At 57.4% G+C, this 12,987-nt stretch overlaps 1 protein-coding gene across 2 annotated transcripts; it reads right to left on the bottom strand.

Moving 5' to 3' along the window:
- Nucleotides 1-5,600: 5,600 nt before the first annotated feature.
- On the bottom strand, nt 5,601-12,274 carry Fxyd2 (FXYD domain containing ion transport regulator 2). 2 transcript variants are annotated; one of them, XM_046438562.2, is made up of 6 exons: nt 12,076-12,274; nt 7,907-7,945; nt 7,617-7,691; nt 6,307-6,343; nt 6,145-6,175; nt 5,601-5,846 (listed from the first exon to the last, which is right to left on the bottom strand). In XM_046438562.2, the coding sequence occupies exons 1-5, from the start codon at nt 12,092-12,094 to the stop codon at nt 6,151-6,153; spliced, it is 195 nt and encodes a 64-aa protein (XP_046294518.1). In that variant the 5' UTR covers nt 12,095-12,274; the 3' UTR covers nt 5,601-5,846; nt 6,145-6,150. The 2 variants fall into 2 exon arrangements, with proteins under 2 accessions (XP_046294518.1, XP_046294517.1); XM_046438561.1 differs by lacking the exon at nt 12,076-12,274 and adding an exon at nt 9,608-9,760.
- Nucleotides 12,275-12,987: the final 713 nt, after the last annotated feature.

Genomic DNA, 12,987 nt, shown 5'->3' with positions numbered 1-12,987 from the left:
GGCCAGACCATGACCCACCCTCTGAGTCTATGTGGTGGCTTAAATGGGGCTGAGGAGTGTGGGGGGCTGGGACCTGTGGTTGCACCAGTCTCTCCCCAGCGACTGGACAGATGAAGGTGGACTTAGGGGCCTTACCTCTTTGCCCTCCCTGAACACTATGTCCTGAGAAGAAAGTGCTGGACAGAATTTCCCCAAACATAAAAACATTGAGAAGAAGGGGCTTCGGTGCTTGGCAGGGTCCAGGAAAGCTAGTGTCACTGAGAATCAGCACCGTGGAGTCCCAGAGACAACGCTCCTAACTGTACTGCCCACCGGGGGCTGGCATCCAGCAAGGAACCTCCACAAGTTAGAGATTATTTCTCCATTGGGGAAACTGAGGCAAGGGGCCTTTGCCCATCATTGTATAGTGGACTGGGGTCCAGGTCTGCTGATTCCCAAGGCTGTGGTCACATCGGTGTTGCCAAAAAGATGAAATGGTGGCTGTCACCAGGACAGATCTCAAGGATCCTCCACCTCAGGTAAGCACACACACCCACTGCCAACTCTACCCAACAGTTCTCCTGGGTCCCAGTACAGTGGCTAACCACCCATCATTCATTCATTCCTGCAGCCTGTCAATAGCAGGTTCATACAACATGCTTTTATTGCGCATAGGCTATATGCCCCCTGGGGATTGATGGGTGAACCATCAGATGCAATCCCAGCCTTCATGTAGCTTGTAGGCAGTGGGGCTCAGGAACAAAGGGATGGTCAGAGCAGGGAGATGGGGGATCCCTGGTAGGTCCCCAGGATGCTGGGGAGGGGTTTCAGGAAGGGTCCTAGAGCAGTCAGCCTCAGCCTGGCCCTCCCACTCCTGCCCCTGGGAGGCTGTCTAGGGGCTCAGGCCTCTCCTGATTGACTTTATGAACCTGTGGAGACCATTTGGTCTGCAGACACAAGACCTGAAATACTATTTGCTGTAGAGAGAGGACACTGAGTTCCATCGGGCGGCTCTGGGCTCACATTCAGTTACTGATTGATCCGCGTTGCAGGGAACCAGGACCAGAGAAGGCAACGTGCCCCTGGCCGCCTGCTAAGCCGGCCTGGGCACCTCCAATTTGCCAGGTGTGTCCTGTCGGCCTTCTTCCCTGGCCAAGCCTCTCTGCTCTTGCGACAGGAAGAAGCGAGTGTACACTTGTGGGTATGTGTGGTATGTTCCTTTTCTCTAAGGAAAAGCCACCCTGGGGCAAGGGGATTAGCTACAACTCCACCACTGCTTCCCCTCAGAAGTCACAGCCTCTTGACTTTCAAGATGAAGCTTAGAAATTTGTCTTGTGTTTGTTTTTTCTGAAACCAAGCCCAGAGACAGACAAGGACCTGCCCAAGGTCACACAGCAGGCCCAGGACAAAGCTTCTAGTGACGCTAGTTTCACCTTCCACAGTGTGGACTGTGTGGAGCCACAGCACTAACTGCTGCCCCAGCTTGGAACTTCTCCTCCTCTACCTCCCTCCTGCTGCACGCACCTGGGGGATTCCTTTGGGTGACACTACAGGAGCTCTTTGAGGAAGAACAGTGAGAATTTCTTTAAAAAGAGAACCAAGTTTAGGGATCTAGAGACAAATAGCCTCCACAAGAGACAGAAAGCCTCCTGGGGCTGAGGAGACTATGGGATGTCACTCACAGCAGAGCAGACAGCCCAGCAAGTTCTGGAAACTGCAAACCAGGGTTTGAGGAGCAGCAACTTCGGAAGGTGACTCACCCCAGTGCCTTCCAGGCACGAGACCCTCCCCAAGCCATCTCCCCTTGCCTCCTTGGGCTTCCGGTGGCAGGTGGAAGCCCTGGATGCTAAGGTTCAAAGTTCTAAACTCTTTCAAGCCCTCAAAGTCTACCGCAAACACACAATGGGGCTGGTCTGGGAGGCTCCTTGGGCAGCCAGAGCCTGGGAGGGGACACCAACACTGAGCCACGGGCTTCTTCCTGGGCTGGGACACTTGGCTGCTCCTGTTTCTCCCAGCTCAGCTACGGTCCCCCTAATGCCCCTGACTGGGGCTGCCCTGGCCCGATCTCTGAAGCCCAGGTCTGACATCTTCCCAGCTGCCATGGAAGCGTCGCGTGGACACCGTAATTGTCTCTGATCTCCCCTGGCCTGGCCAGGTGGCTGAAGAATGGGTCCCCAGGGAGGAGCAGGTTACCCTCCCCAAGAGGCCACAGCGGTACTGCAGTTCAGAGCTCAGCCGTCTGGGGCAGAGGATGGACAGGGAGGAGACGCATCTCCTGGTAGCAGCCCCATTCCCCAGGAGCGAAGAGGAGAAAGGAGGAGTGTGGACCTCAGGAAGATTCAACCCTCACTAAGTGGGTACCACCCCCCAACTGCCCAGGGTGCCCTCTCTTTTAACTAAAGTAGCCAGCGAGCTACTCAAGGCCAGTTCTTTGGGGCACCCTTCCTCGACCTGGGAGAGTTCAAGATTGCTGGGCAGGGGAAGGGTCTCCTTCAAGGTCCCAAGCCATTTAGAAAAGTTGGAGGCTCGTGCCGGTAGCACCTCACTCTGGACAGAATACCAGCCCCAGCCCCAGCCTCTGCCTGGCTGCTCTGATGAGCAAACCCAGTCCAGGAAGGAGAGGCTCTGCCCAGGCCTCCCAGCCAAGGATGTCATCCCAGTGCGGGCTTTTTGTTCTCACTGCGAGTCCCCCCGTCTATGGGATGGACAGAGGCTGGGTGAGAGTGGGCTGTGGATTATTTTTAAATCACTTCAATGTTTTATGAATTTAAAAAGCAAAGGCATCCCTCTGAGTGAATAGATGGAAGGCCAATAACACTTCTGGAAATTTCAGCTACTATGAATTGGATCAAAAAATGTTCATTCATTCATAGTTTGTGGTTTGAGCATGGGACAGGGCTAATCCTTTGCCCACCCAGGACTTTGTGTCCAGTTTTTGCTGAGAGTGTTGTAAGGAAGGCAGGCCAGGCAAAGGCCCTGTGGCCCCACTGCCCAACGCCAGCATTTTTGGGCCTTTGCTGTCCTGAGAAGCACTCTCTTGGGGGAGCTGGGATGACACAGATGGGGCAAGGCTGAGCTTTGTGCCCCTCAACAGAAAGCTCCCCTCCTCCACCCAGCCTGCCCACTTTGGCTTTCACCTTGATTGGCCTTGACTTTCAACTCCACATTGAAGTCACCTGGGAAAGTTTGAAAACCATGCTGCCCCGAGGATCCCATCAGAATCCACAGCTGGGGCTGCACCCGGCAACCCACCTCCTCTCCCCCCACCTCACAAGGGTCCCTGCTTGGTGTGTCCCTACCAGGGTCCTGATCAAGATGTTGACTCAAACTATAGGGTTCGAAGTTTCATGGCTGTCCCAGGCTTCGGGAAAGTGTAGATCATATATGGCTTCTGCTCTGGAAGGAGTGGGGCTCAAGATCCGGCAGCCAAGAATTACTATACAGCAGGGCAAGTACTGTCCCTGAGACAGGAGGCAGGCATGGGGTATACAGACAGAATGAAAAGAGCTCAGGGCTTTTCCAGGAAATCGGGGTGCATGGCAGACCATTCGGGTGCCCCCTCCTCCCTGGCAAAGACCCTTGGAAAGACTGTTTTGCAAAAAAGCCATTGGAGGGGATTCCGAGTAGGGCACTGGTTCCCTCTGGTGGTGATAGTGGGAATTGCACCCCAGACAGGGGCTGTGTCCCAGCTGTTTGATGGACAGTAATTCATTCTTGCTTCCTGACTTGGTTGTTCTTGTGACTCAATACAGGTTTGAATTGTGGAAAGTTCCAAAATAAAGTGAAAGTTCAGTGACTACAGATCATGTGACCTTCATGGAGAGGGAAGGAAAATGTTCCCAAGAGTCCTGGCCAGAGAGCAGGTCACAGACTCAGAATGTCCCCTGGGGCAGTGGTTCTCAGCCCTGGCTTCTCCTTAGGGCCACTAGGGAGCTTGCTAGGCCTCAGAATACGGGCCCGCCCCAAGCTTCATATCCAGCAGGCCTCTAGGGGATCCTGGGCATCTGGTGGTAAAAGGAGAGGGAGGAAGGCCTCAAGTCAGGCTGATCAGGAAGTGACCACCCAGGACTGGGTTCCTTTTCAGTGTTATAGGCTTAAATAGAATGTTCTAGAAATGACTCCTCTCCATTGCTCTGCTCTCTGGGTGGGTCCAGGCCTGGAATACCTCCTTTTCCCACTTGCCTTTGGCTATATGTGGGAAGCTTTGGGAGCCCACTTCCTCCTGAAAGCCCTCTTAACTGGACCTGCTGCATCTCCTACCCTCACACAGGTGCTCAGGTGTGGCCCTGTCTCCTGCATGGTAATACCGTATTTTATGTAATGGTGTGACTGTCACATTTAGTCATCAGTAAGCCAACATCAGAGACCTTGGTGCTGAGATGAGTAGCCAGGCTCTTCCCTTCATGGCTCCTGGGCTCCTCTGGAGACCCCCCCCCTACTCACCATTTAGACCTCTCTCTCTCTCCCCTTAGCTCTTCAGGTGCACAGGTGGGTGGTGGGGAGCCTTCCAAACCTGGGTGTCAGTGTGGCTGGAAGAGTCACTCTGGACAAAGTCACTGTCTCTCCTGGGGCCTCAGTGTCCTGTCCTGTAAATGAGGGTGTGTATATTTCGCTCTCTAAGGAGCAAGCCTTCTGTGATTCCATGAGGGCTGGTGGTCTTCAGGGCCTGGGAGCACTGGATGAGGACAAAGTTTAATTCCCAAGGACAGTAGTGGTCACCCTGCCCCTGGTCCCAAGAATAGCTTGTTCCATTTGAAGCCCAGCATGCCGCTGTCCTTGGTGCTACTGGTTCTGCCCATGCCCCCCCCCAGGCCCCCTAGGATGCTGGCAGATCCAGATGACGAATCAGACACCAGGGTGCCCTGATCCCACCATCCTTCCTGTATGAGGGGGGAGGGAGGGGGAGCTGGGCTCTGTCCTGAATGCAGACTCCCAGAAGGGGGCGCCCTGAACAGCCTGGGTGCAGCACTGGGGATGTAGGCACAAGTAGGTGAGGTTGTATGACACCTTACAGGCTGAGTCTGCCCTGAGTGGGTCCCTGAACCAATAAGGGCTGGAGCAAGCAGTTGCAGTGGGCTTACCCTTGCTGCCCACCCAGCCCCGGGCCCTGGATTGACGGACCCAGCACCCACACAGCTGGTGGGAGTGGGTGCAGCTGGGGTCTCCTGGCCCCACGAGCAGAAAGGTGTGGCCTGAGCTGAGCACAGGGTTGGTGGGGGGAGAAGGGAGAGTGCTGATGCCCAAGGTCAGGGGGAGCAGAGCTGCCTGCCTGGCACAGTGGTGCACTTGGGGGAAGGGCGGAGCACATGAATGTGGCACAAACAGCTCCAGCCTGGGCAGCCCGGGACATCTCCATAGTAATTCCCACACAGAAGCTTCCAGGCTTCCAAGAGCAGCACCCCGTGTCGGGCAGAGGCCTTAGCAGAACCCAAAAGACCCAGAGACTTTGAACCTATGGACTTTCGGACTTCGTCAGGCATTCAGGAGCTAGACTGAGGCTTCTGTCCCTAGGGATCCCGCTGGTCAGGGGCCAGCGGAGAGACGGGCCTGCAGAGGTCAACACTCAACTTGCTTTTGCAGGCAGGTGGGTGGCGGCAAGAGTCATTGAAAACCAAACCAAGACCAGGCTGCATTTGTACTCCATCTGGGAACAGGGGGCTGTGGTAGTTATGGGATGGAAGGGTGGGGGGAGGTGAGGGAAGAGGCGTGGGGGCAGCAGGAGGCAGGAGGCGGTGACACAGTCGCCCATGCAGGAATCACACCGAGCCTGGCGCTGGCAGTGCAGGGCCAAAGGTCAACAGCCCAGGGAAGATGGGGCATCCTTGGCCTCCTAGCCAGCCCCCTGGCCGTGATGGGCACAGCAGACCCTGCAAGGACACAGCAGCATTCAGGCAGGGAGGACGGTGGCAGAGGTCGGAGTCTTGTTTCCTCCTTGTCTGACTTAATGCTCTGTGGGGCCCCTCTGCAGTCTCTGCTTGTCACCTACTTCACGCCAGGCGTGTGGCGATCAAAAACAGGTGATGGAGACAGCCCACCTGGCTGCTCGGATGACCCTGAGATTCTTCCTGGGTTGTTGTGCCTGGCCCTGCCCTCCTCCCTTGGACCCCTCCCTGGCCACGCCCTGCCCGCCCCTCCTGTCCCTTGCAGACAGACATACAGACATACCTCTCGCTACAGCATGTCCTCACTGACTTGCCTGGGATGGGAGGAACAAAGACTCGGTCAGTGGGAGGTGCCTGAGCTGGGACCCCCCTCTCAAGACCTCAGAGACAGTTGTCCCTTCTTCCCCGGCTTGCCCCCCTCTGGGTTTCCCCAGGCATCACTCACCGAGGCTTCCTGTTGCCCCCACAGCGGAATCTTCTGCCTTGAAAAGAGAAAGGAGGATCTGTATTCGCTGACCTCTCCCTTCCCAAGGAGACCCTGGAAGACTTGGTTCTTCCAGTCTCCTCCCTCCCTCCTGCCAGCATGACCACAGTGTGGGGCTGGAAGACCACATTTGACTCTCTCTCTTTACAGGGGGCTGGACAATAAGCATTCAAGAGCCCCAGCCAGCCAGCCAAATATTTAGGCAGCCGATCTGTAGTGGACTGTGAGCCCGTCGAGCATGGCCCCTGAGACTGGGCCTTGTGGGTACTCCCAGCTCAATGCTGGGCACATAGTAGCTGCTCAGTACGTGCTTGGAGAAGGGTACCTGTAAGCCCAAAGCTGAGGTCCCTGCACAGGCCCATTGACCTCTGGCACCTGTGTGCTCAGCCACTACACAGTGCCACCCTGGAGGAGCTCCCATGGGGCGCAGTGGGGAGACCAGCTATTCCTGCAGACCGAGTCCTGTAGATGCAGTGACAGTGAGTGTGACTGTGCCAGCATTCTAGAACACAGAGGTGTGTCTGCTACACAAGGGGTCTCCTTTTCACTAATTATGCGTCTGATGTTTTTCTTTTGGTTGCAAAACAGGTCGACAAGCATTTATTAAGCACCTGCTGGGGATGGGAGAAATCCAGGCCTTTCTCACCCAGAATGCTCCATGTCCACACTGGACCCTTCTTAAAGCCCGTTCTTGATGCCATGTCTTTAGTGCAAGCCCTAATCTAGAGGCAGGTGGGAGGGATCATCCCTATTTAACAGATGAACAAACTGAGGTCCAGGGACTGGGGTCTGTGGAAGGTGACAGCAGCGCCCAGGGGTCTGGCTCCCAGCCACGCTTGCTTTCCAGCCGCGGGGTCAGACAAGAGACACCCCTGGGTTTGGTTGAATCCAGCTCTGCTCCTCATGAACAGCTGCACCTCTCTGGGTGGCCTGATTTTTCATGTGTCACATGCTGACAGTGGTGGCCTCCCTCAGTGGGGCTCAGATGATTAAATGGGCTGATATTCAGTTCACATCTAAGAGTGAGCACAAATCAGGGCAGGTGCGGGGCTCCCCTTGCCTGGCCCTCTCATTTCCGCTCCCCACCTCCCCCATCCCCGCCCCGCCGCAAGTTCCCTGCAGCTCCTCCAGGGCCCACTAGAGGGTGCACTTCCTTCCCAGTCCTGCAGGGCCAGCGGGCGGGGCTGGAGATTCACTCCGCCCTTGGGGACTTGGCAAGTCACTGTGCCCTAACCAGCGCCTCGCTTCCAACACAAGGCCACCGCACTTACTGAGTAGGATGATCAGTCCCACGACGAAGGCCAGGCCAGCGAAGATCAGGCCCCCGTTCCGGACAGTCTCATAGTCTCAGGAAAGAGAGGGCATGAGAGGCGACATGGGGTATGAGTCATCTCTAGGCAGCCCTCCCCGCCCCCCCCCCCCAGCAGCAGCCCCCTGGTGACTGGGGGCCGTCAGAAGGGGGATATGAAAGAGTCAGAGCTGGGGCCAGCTGCTGGGCCAGGAGGTGGGGGAGGGCAAGACTCCGGAAGGACCTGGAGGAGGGGTGGGTGGCCAGGCTTACCATAGTAGAATGGGTCCACGCCCCCCTTGGGGCTGCCACCTGAGGAGAGAGCCAGAGGTGGAATGAGGGGAAGGGAAGTCACAGGCGGAGATTGCAGTCCTCCACCTCCCAGCCAGACCCTGCTCTCCCAGCTAGCCCCCCAGGGTCCAGGGAAGCTGGGCAATAGGCCCTGGAAGGAGGAGGCCACAGGGGGCACCTGCCCTAGGCTGCCTGGGGACCCCAAGAGGGTCCATCCTGGGGGCCTTTCTAATTTCTGCCTCACACCCCAGTAAGGGAAGGCCAAGGAGCTGTTCCCTTGAGAGTCTCCAGCAGGATGTCTTCCCACCAATTGTCCACCACGTGCCCTTAGCAGACCTCTGTGCAATGAACCAATGAATAAAACTCAGCCTCTGAGTTCACGGAACAGAAGGTGGGAACTGGGGCCTAGTGGGAGGCTTGTGTGAAGTTCTAGGGAAGCTGGAGGCCGAACTGGGGCTTGACTCCTTTCTAGACTCTGCTTCCCTACATTACCATCCTCAGGGGTGAGCAAATTTACTTAAAAGACATTAATATAAAGAACTTACAGGTACCAGGCTAAAGTTAGCAGAACATTAACTTATTTACCCAGAGCCACTGATATTTCCCAGTATGATCCACAAGAAGATGAATGCACAGAAAGGGTAAGTAAGCTACTCAGTCACACAGCAAGTAAGGGGCAGAGCTGGGATTTGAACCCAGGAAGGAAGTGGCTGTATCAAGATGCTATGCTGCTTCTCAGAGAACTTTCCAGTCAAAGTTGTCTGGCTGCCTCTGCCTCCTGTGGCTGCCCCAATCCTGTAACCAGCAGATGTCACAGCTCTGCCCGACTTCCCCCTGAGCTGAGTTCACTTGCCCTTGGACAGCTACAAGGTGGCCAGCCATCCCTGGAGCTGCCCCCTTTCCTGCCCTGTGCCCTGGGCAGAGGTAGCCTCGAGGTCCCCATGAGCCCTGATGTCCCCCGTGGCCAGACCCTTGGTCAGGAAGGTTCAGGCCAGGAGGGGTTGGTGCCTGGTTGCTCAGGAGGGTCAGAGGTCAAGGGAAGTCTGTGAGCAATCAGGCCCCCATCCCCAGGCAGAAAGCCTTTAAGGTCATCTCCCCAGATTCAGTCCAGGTCTTGTTCAAGGTCACACAGGGAGGTAGTGTCAGAGCCAGCTAGACCCACACTAGGAGTCCCCTCCCCACTCAGGAAACTGCCTCCTCTACCCATGAATGAGCCCCTCCCCCTCCTCTAGGTCTGGCTCAGAACCCGCCTTGGTCAGCAGCTGCCCCTGTTGGGCTCCAGGCCCGAGTCCCCCACCACCTGATGCCTCTGGGGAGTGTGTGCTGAACTGGGGTGACTCTTACCCTAGGAAGGCTGACCCCCAGGCCTGCTTCTTCCCAGAGCACCCTGAGCTCAGATGGCCTAGGAAGATGCACTGGCCAGGATGGCGCTTTCAGAGAGCCAAAGAGGGACACTCATCCCCCTCCAGCTCCACCTACTGCCCCCAGTCCTGCCCTTTGAACCAGTCTTCCTTGGCGTGAAGGCAGGGTCCTCTTTCAAAATGCAAATTTTCTTAGCAAAGAGGCTGGCCCATGGAGGAGGGGGCTACCCTGAGAGGCAGGAGAGGGAAGAGCAGGGTCACCCCTCCAGCGGTGGCCCCAGCAGGGTCACCCGGCTTCACACACACACACAGAAACACTCACCGCCGTCTGTCGTTGCCAACACTGCCATTTCCCCAGCCAGCGGGGGCCTGTCCCCACTACCCTTTTCCTGCTGCCTCTGCTTTGGGGAGAACGTCTGCCGTGTGGTGGCCGGGGACGACGTGGGGGCATTAAACATTAACAGTACCAGGTAATATTTACCCTGGTCACCAGAAAGCTGCAGTGTGGACGGAGGGCTCCCGCTGAGGCTCTGAGGCTCCAGGGGGAGGCTGGGGAGGCTGGCTCAGCTTCTAGCCCTCCCAGAGGAAGTTTCCAGAGAAGGGCCAGGCCAGGCCAGCCTTGGTGTTCTTCCACAGCGGGAGGAGCCACAGCTGGGGCGTGGGGGGGAAGGGGAAGTTTCAGACTGCTCAGCGTGCACTGTCCTTGGGAGCCCCCCAGCAGTGGCCACCTTCCCGGCCCAAGGACGCCACTGAGTTCTTAGAGCTTCCCTGTTGCTGAGGCTGGCTTTGAACTCACAATCCTCCTGCCTCAGCCTCCTGAGCCGCTGGGATGACAGTCATGCACCATGGTGCCCAGGAAGATGGCCCCTATTTCTTAGCATCAGGGCTTTCCCGAGTGGGTCCCGGTGTCGCACTCTCCCCTTCCCACTCTAGCCCTCAAGGACTCCCCTGAGCCAACCAGCAGCCCCAGCCTTGGACAGCTACAAGGTGGCCAGGCCTCGGCTGCCCTGGAAGGCTGTGCCCCGTGATATCTTTTCCATCCATTGAGGTTCCTCCGGCATGCATGCCTCAGTTGGAAGGCTCCAGCCATCCCTGACTGATGGTTCTTTCTCTGCTACCCTGATGCTTCCTTCCTCTACCATGAAACTCCTGCTCTCAAGCTGTCCCCATGCCACTTGTCCAGCACACACTGTCTCCTCCTTCAGGCAGGGGCCCCGGCTTGTCCGGCAACACTTTGCTTTATGGTTCACAGAGTGATTTCCTGGCTGGCAGCTCCTTGAGCTCTGCATGCGCCCAATTTTACAGATGAACGTGAACCTCGAGGTCGGAGCCTCACCCAAGGTCACACAGCCCTCAAGGGGCATGGGGAGATGGTTGGTCAGTCTTTGGTTTCAGGGGTCAGACACTTTCCCCACCCCTCCCAGGCTGTCCCCCCATGGCACGTGACCTTCTCCCCGAGGGCTCTGGGGCCGGGTTCTCCACTCCTGTGAGTTCTGACTGACTGCATCTGCCTCCAAAGAGGCTAATGCACAATGGAAGCCAAAGGGCCGAGGCAGGGGCCAGGGGCCTCCAGGGCCAGTAGAGTCCTTCTGAGGGCATGTGCTCCTGGAGCAGTGGCCAAGATTCGCACCCGGGTCCTCCCTTGGCTCATTGTGGGGCTCCTGTCCACCTGCTTGCCTCTCTGTGACTCGGCTCCTCATCCACACAGTGGGCATGGCCCCCACCACCTAGGGTGGCTGCCAGGCCCAGGTGAGAGCCTGAGCAGCAGAGGACCTGGCTCACAACAAGTGTCACTGCGGTCACTGCTGTGTTTGCATTGGGTGAGAAATGACGGGCTTTAACCTTCCGCTTAACATTTGCTGTTGGACACAGTAAAGCCGACACCCTCCATTGCAAATGAGCATGAGCCAGTGAGATGGGGAGAAGGTCATGATCCCACAGACCCCACTCAGAGCCCTTCTGCTTGCAGAGCCAAGTGACAAGTACTCATGAGACTATGACCAGAGCTTAGCGAGGGCGGACCACGGGCCAACCTCTTCCCAGGCACTGTCCCCATGGAATCCAAGTTAGCTCTGGTTGTACAGAGAAAGAATCCTTGGTCCCTGCGCCACCCCTGGAGGTGGCCAGGGCAGTGCTGTGACCCCCACTTGGCAGACCAGTTACCTCAGTGGATTTTGTTTATTTTTGTAAGCCATTGTGGATCTATTCTGGAATAATAAGGGATGAAAAAAATAGGTAGAAATTTTAACAGATGACTGACAGACAGACAGGCAGACAGAGTCGCGGAGCAGGCTGGTTGACAGATGCATTTCGGAACTCCTCCAGGCACTGTTCCAAACGCTTTATGGAAATTTACTCCTCAATCGGGGCTCTGCTGTCTAAGGTAGAGAAGGCCTTGCTATCATCCTGTTTTCTGGAGGAAGACCCTGAGACAGGAGTTCAGTGACTCTCCGGAGGGCAGGAAGCTGCGGGGGGGGGGGGGGGGGGGCCAAGATCTGAAGTCAGCCATCTGGCTTCTGGGTTCCTGCACGGGTGGATGGACAGACAGACAGCCTGAGGAGGAGGCGGCTGGACCAGACATTTTCCCAGCTCCGTGGCTCAGAGACGCTCTGTCCACACCACAGCAGACCCAGGACTCTGCACCTGGGTGCCTCTGTTTGGATATTGTCCCTCTCCTCACCTCTGCATTTCCTGTGCCTCTGGGGAGCTGCCTGGGGCATTTGAGTGATGGGGTGGCCTCCAAGTCAGAGCCTGAGGCCACAGGGAGGGACTAGGGCTTGGGGCACTCACCTGGGTACCACCTGTCCATGGCCGGAGCTGCAGGCTGTGGTCAAGGATGCAGGTGAAGTGCTGCGTCCTGGGGTCTGGATGGGAGGAGTGGCCTCCTCCCTCCCCCTGCGTCACCTGAGCCCACAGACAGGAAGAAGGGAGGCAGGAGGAGGGGCTGCCAAGGGAGCGCTCACCTTGTGCTCACCTGTCTGGGCAGGTTGGGGCACGGGATCCACGTGGGCTGGGGGAGATTCTCTGATTTCTACCTGGCGCGAGGAGGGCCAGCTGTGAGCGCCAGCAACGCCCACCTCAGCCCCACACTGCTCCCTTGTCCCGGGATCGTGATGGCACGGCTCGCCAGGAGGACACTGGCCAGCGCTGCTCCGGCCCTGGTCCTCAAGGGTGTGTGTGGGTCCCCTGAGCCTTTCTGGGGTGAGCAGGATGAGAGGCACCTTTATCCTCTGACCCTATTGGCCTTTGCCCTGATATCTCTCGCCTCCAGGTCTCATTTTGTTGCTAAGAAGCTCCTGAGACTGGATGGATTGGCAGTAGCCCGGGGGAAGTGCCCCTGATGAGGCAGGGGTGGTGTTCACTTGGTCCTGGGGGTGGAGGCAGTGGCCGCCTCCTGGGTCGTTAGTTGGGTAGCGAGTGGGAAACAGCTGGGGCCAGAGCTGCCCTTCCTCCACGGGGCTCCTCGCCCAGCCCCAGGGACTGGCGATGTGATGTCAGGTTGGGGTCTCAGACCTGCCGCCACACCTCAGAGGACTCCTCCAGAGGGGACTGCGCTTACCGAGGCCTCTTGGGCTCCCCTGGGTGCCAGAGGGGCACAGCCAGAAGGCAGCGCTTCTTGGGTTCTCAGGGCAGGGATGGAGCTGGGAGCCCACAGGGGAGACGCAGGCTGCCCACTCCCTGGCCACCGTGACGGGCCCAAGG

Source organism: Marmota monax, unplaced genomic scaffold, assembly GCF_021218885.2.
Source record: "Marmota monax isolate L192 unplaced genomic scaffold, Marmota_monax_Labrador192_F-V1.1 WCK01_AAM20220418_F8-fsc00081, whole genome shotgun sequence".
Taxonomy (NCBI): domain Eukaryota; kingdom Metazoa; phylum Chordata; class Mammalia; order Rodentia; family Sciuridae; genus Marmota; species Marmota monax.
This window is presented reverse-complemented; position numbering and strand designations above follow the sequence as displayed.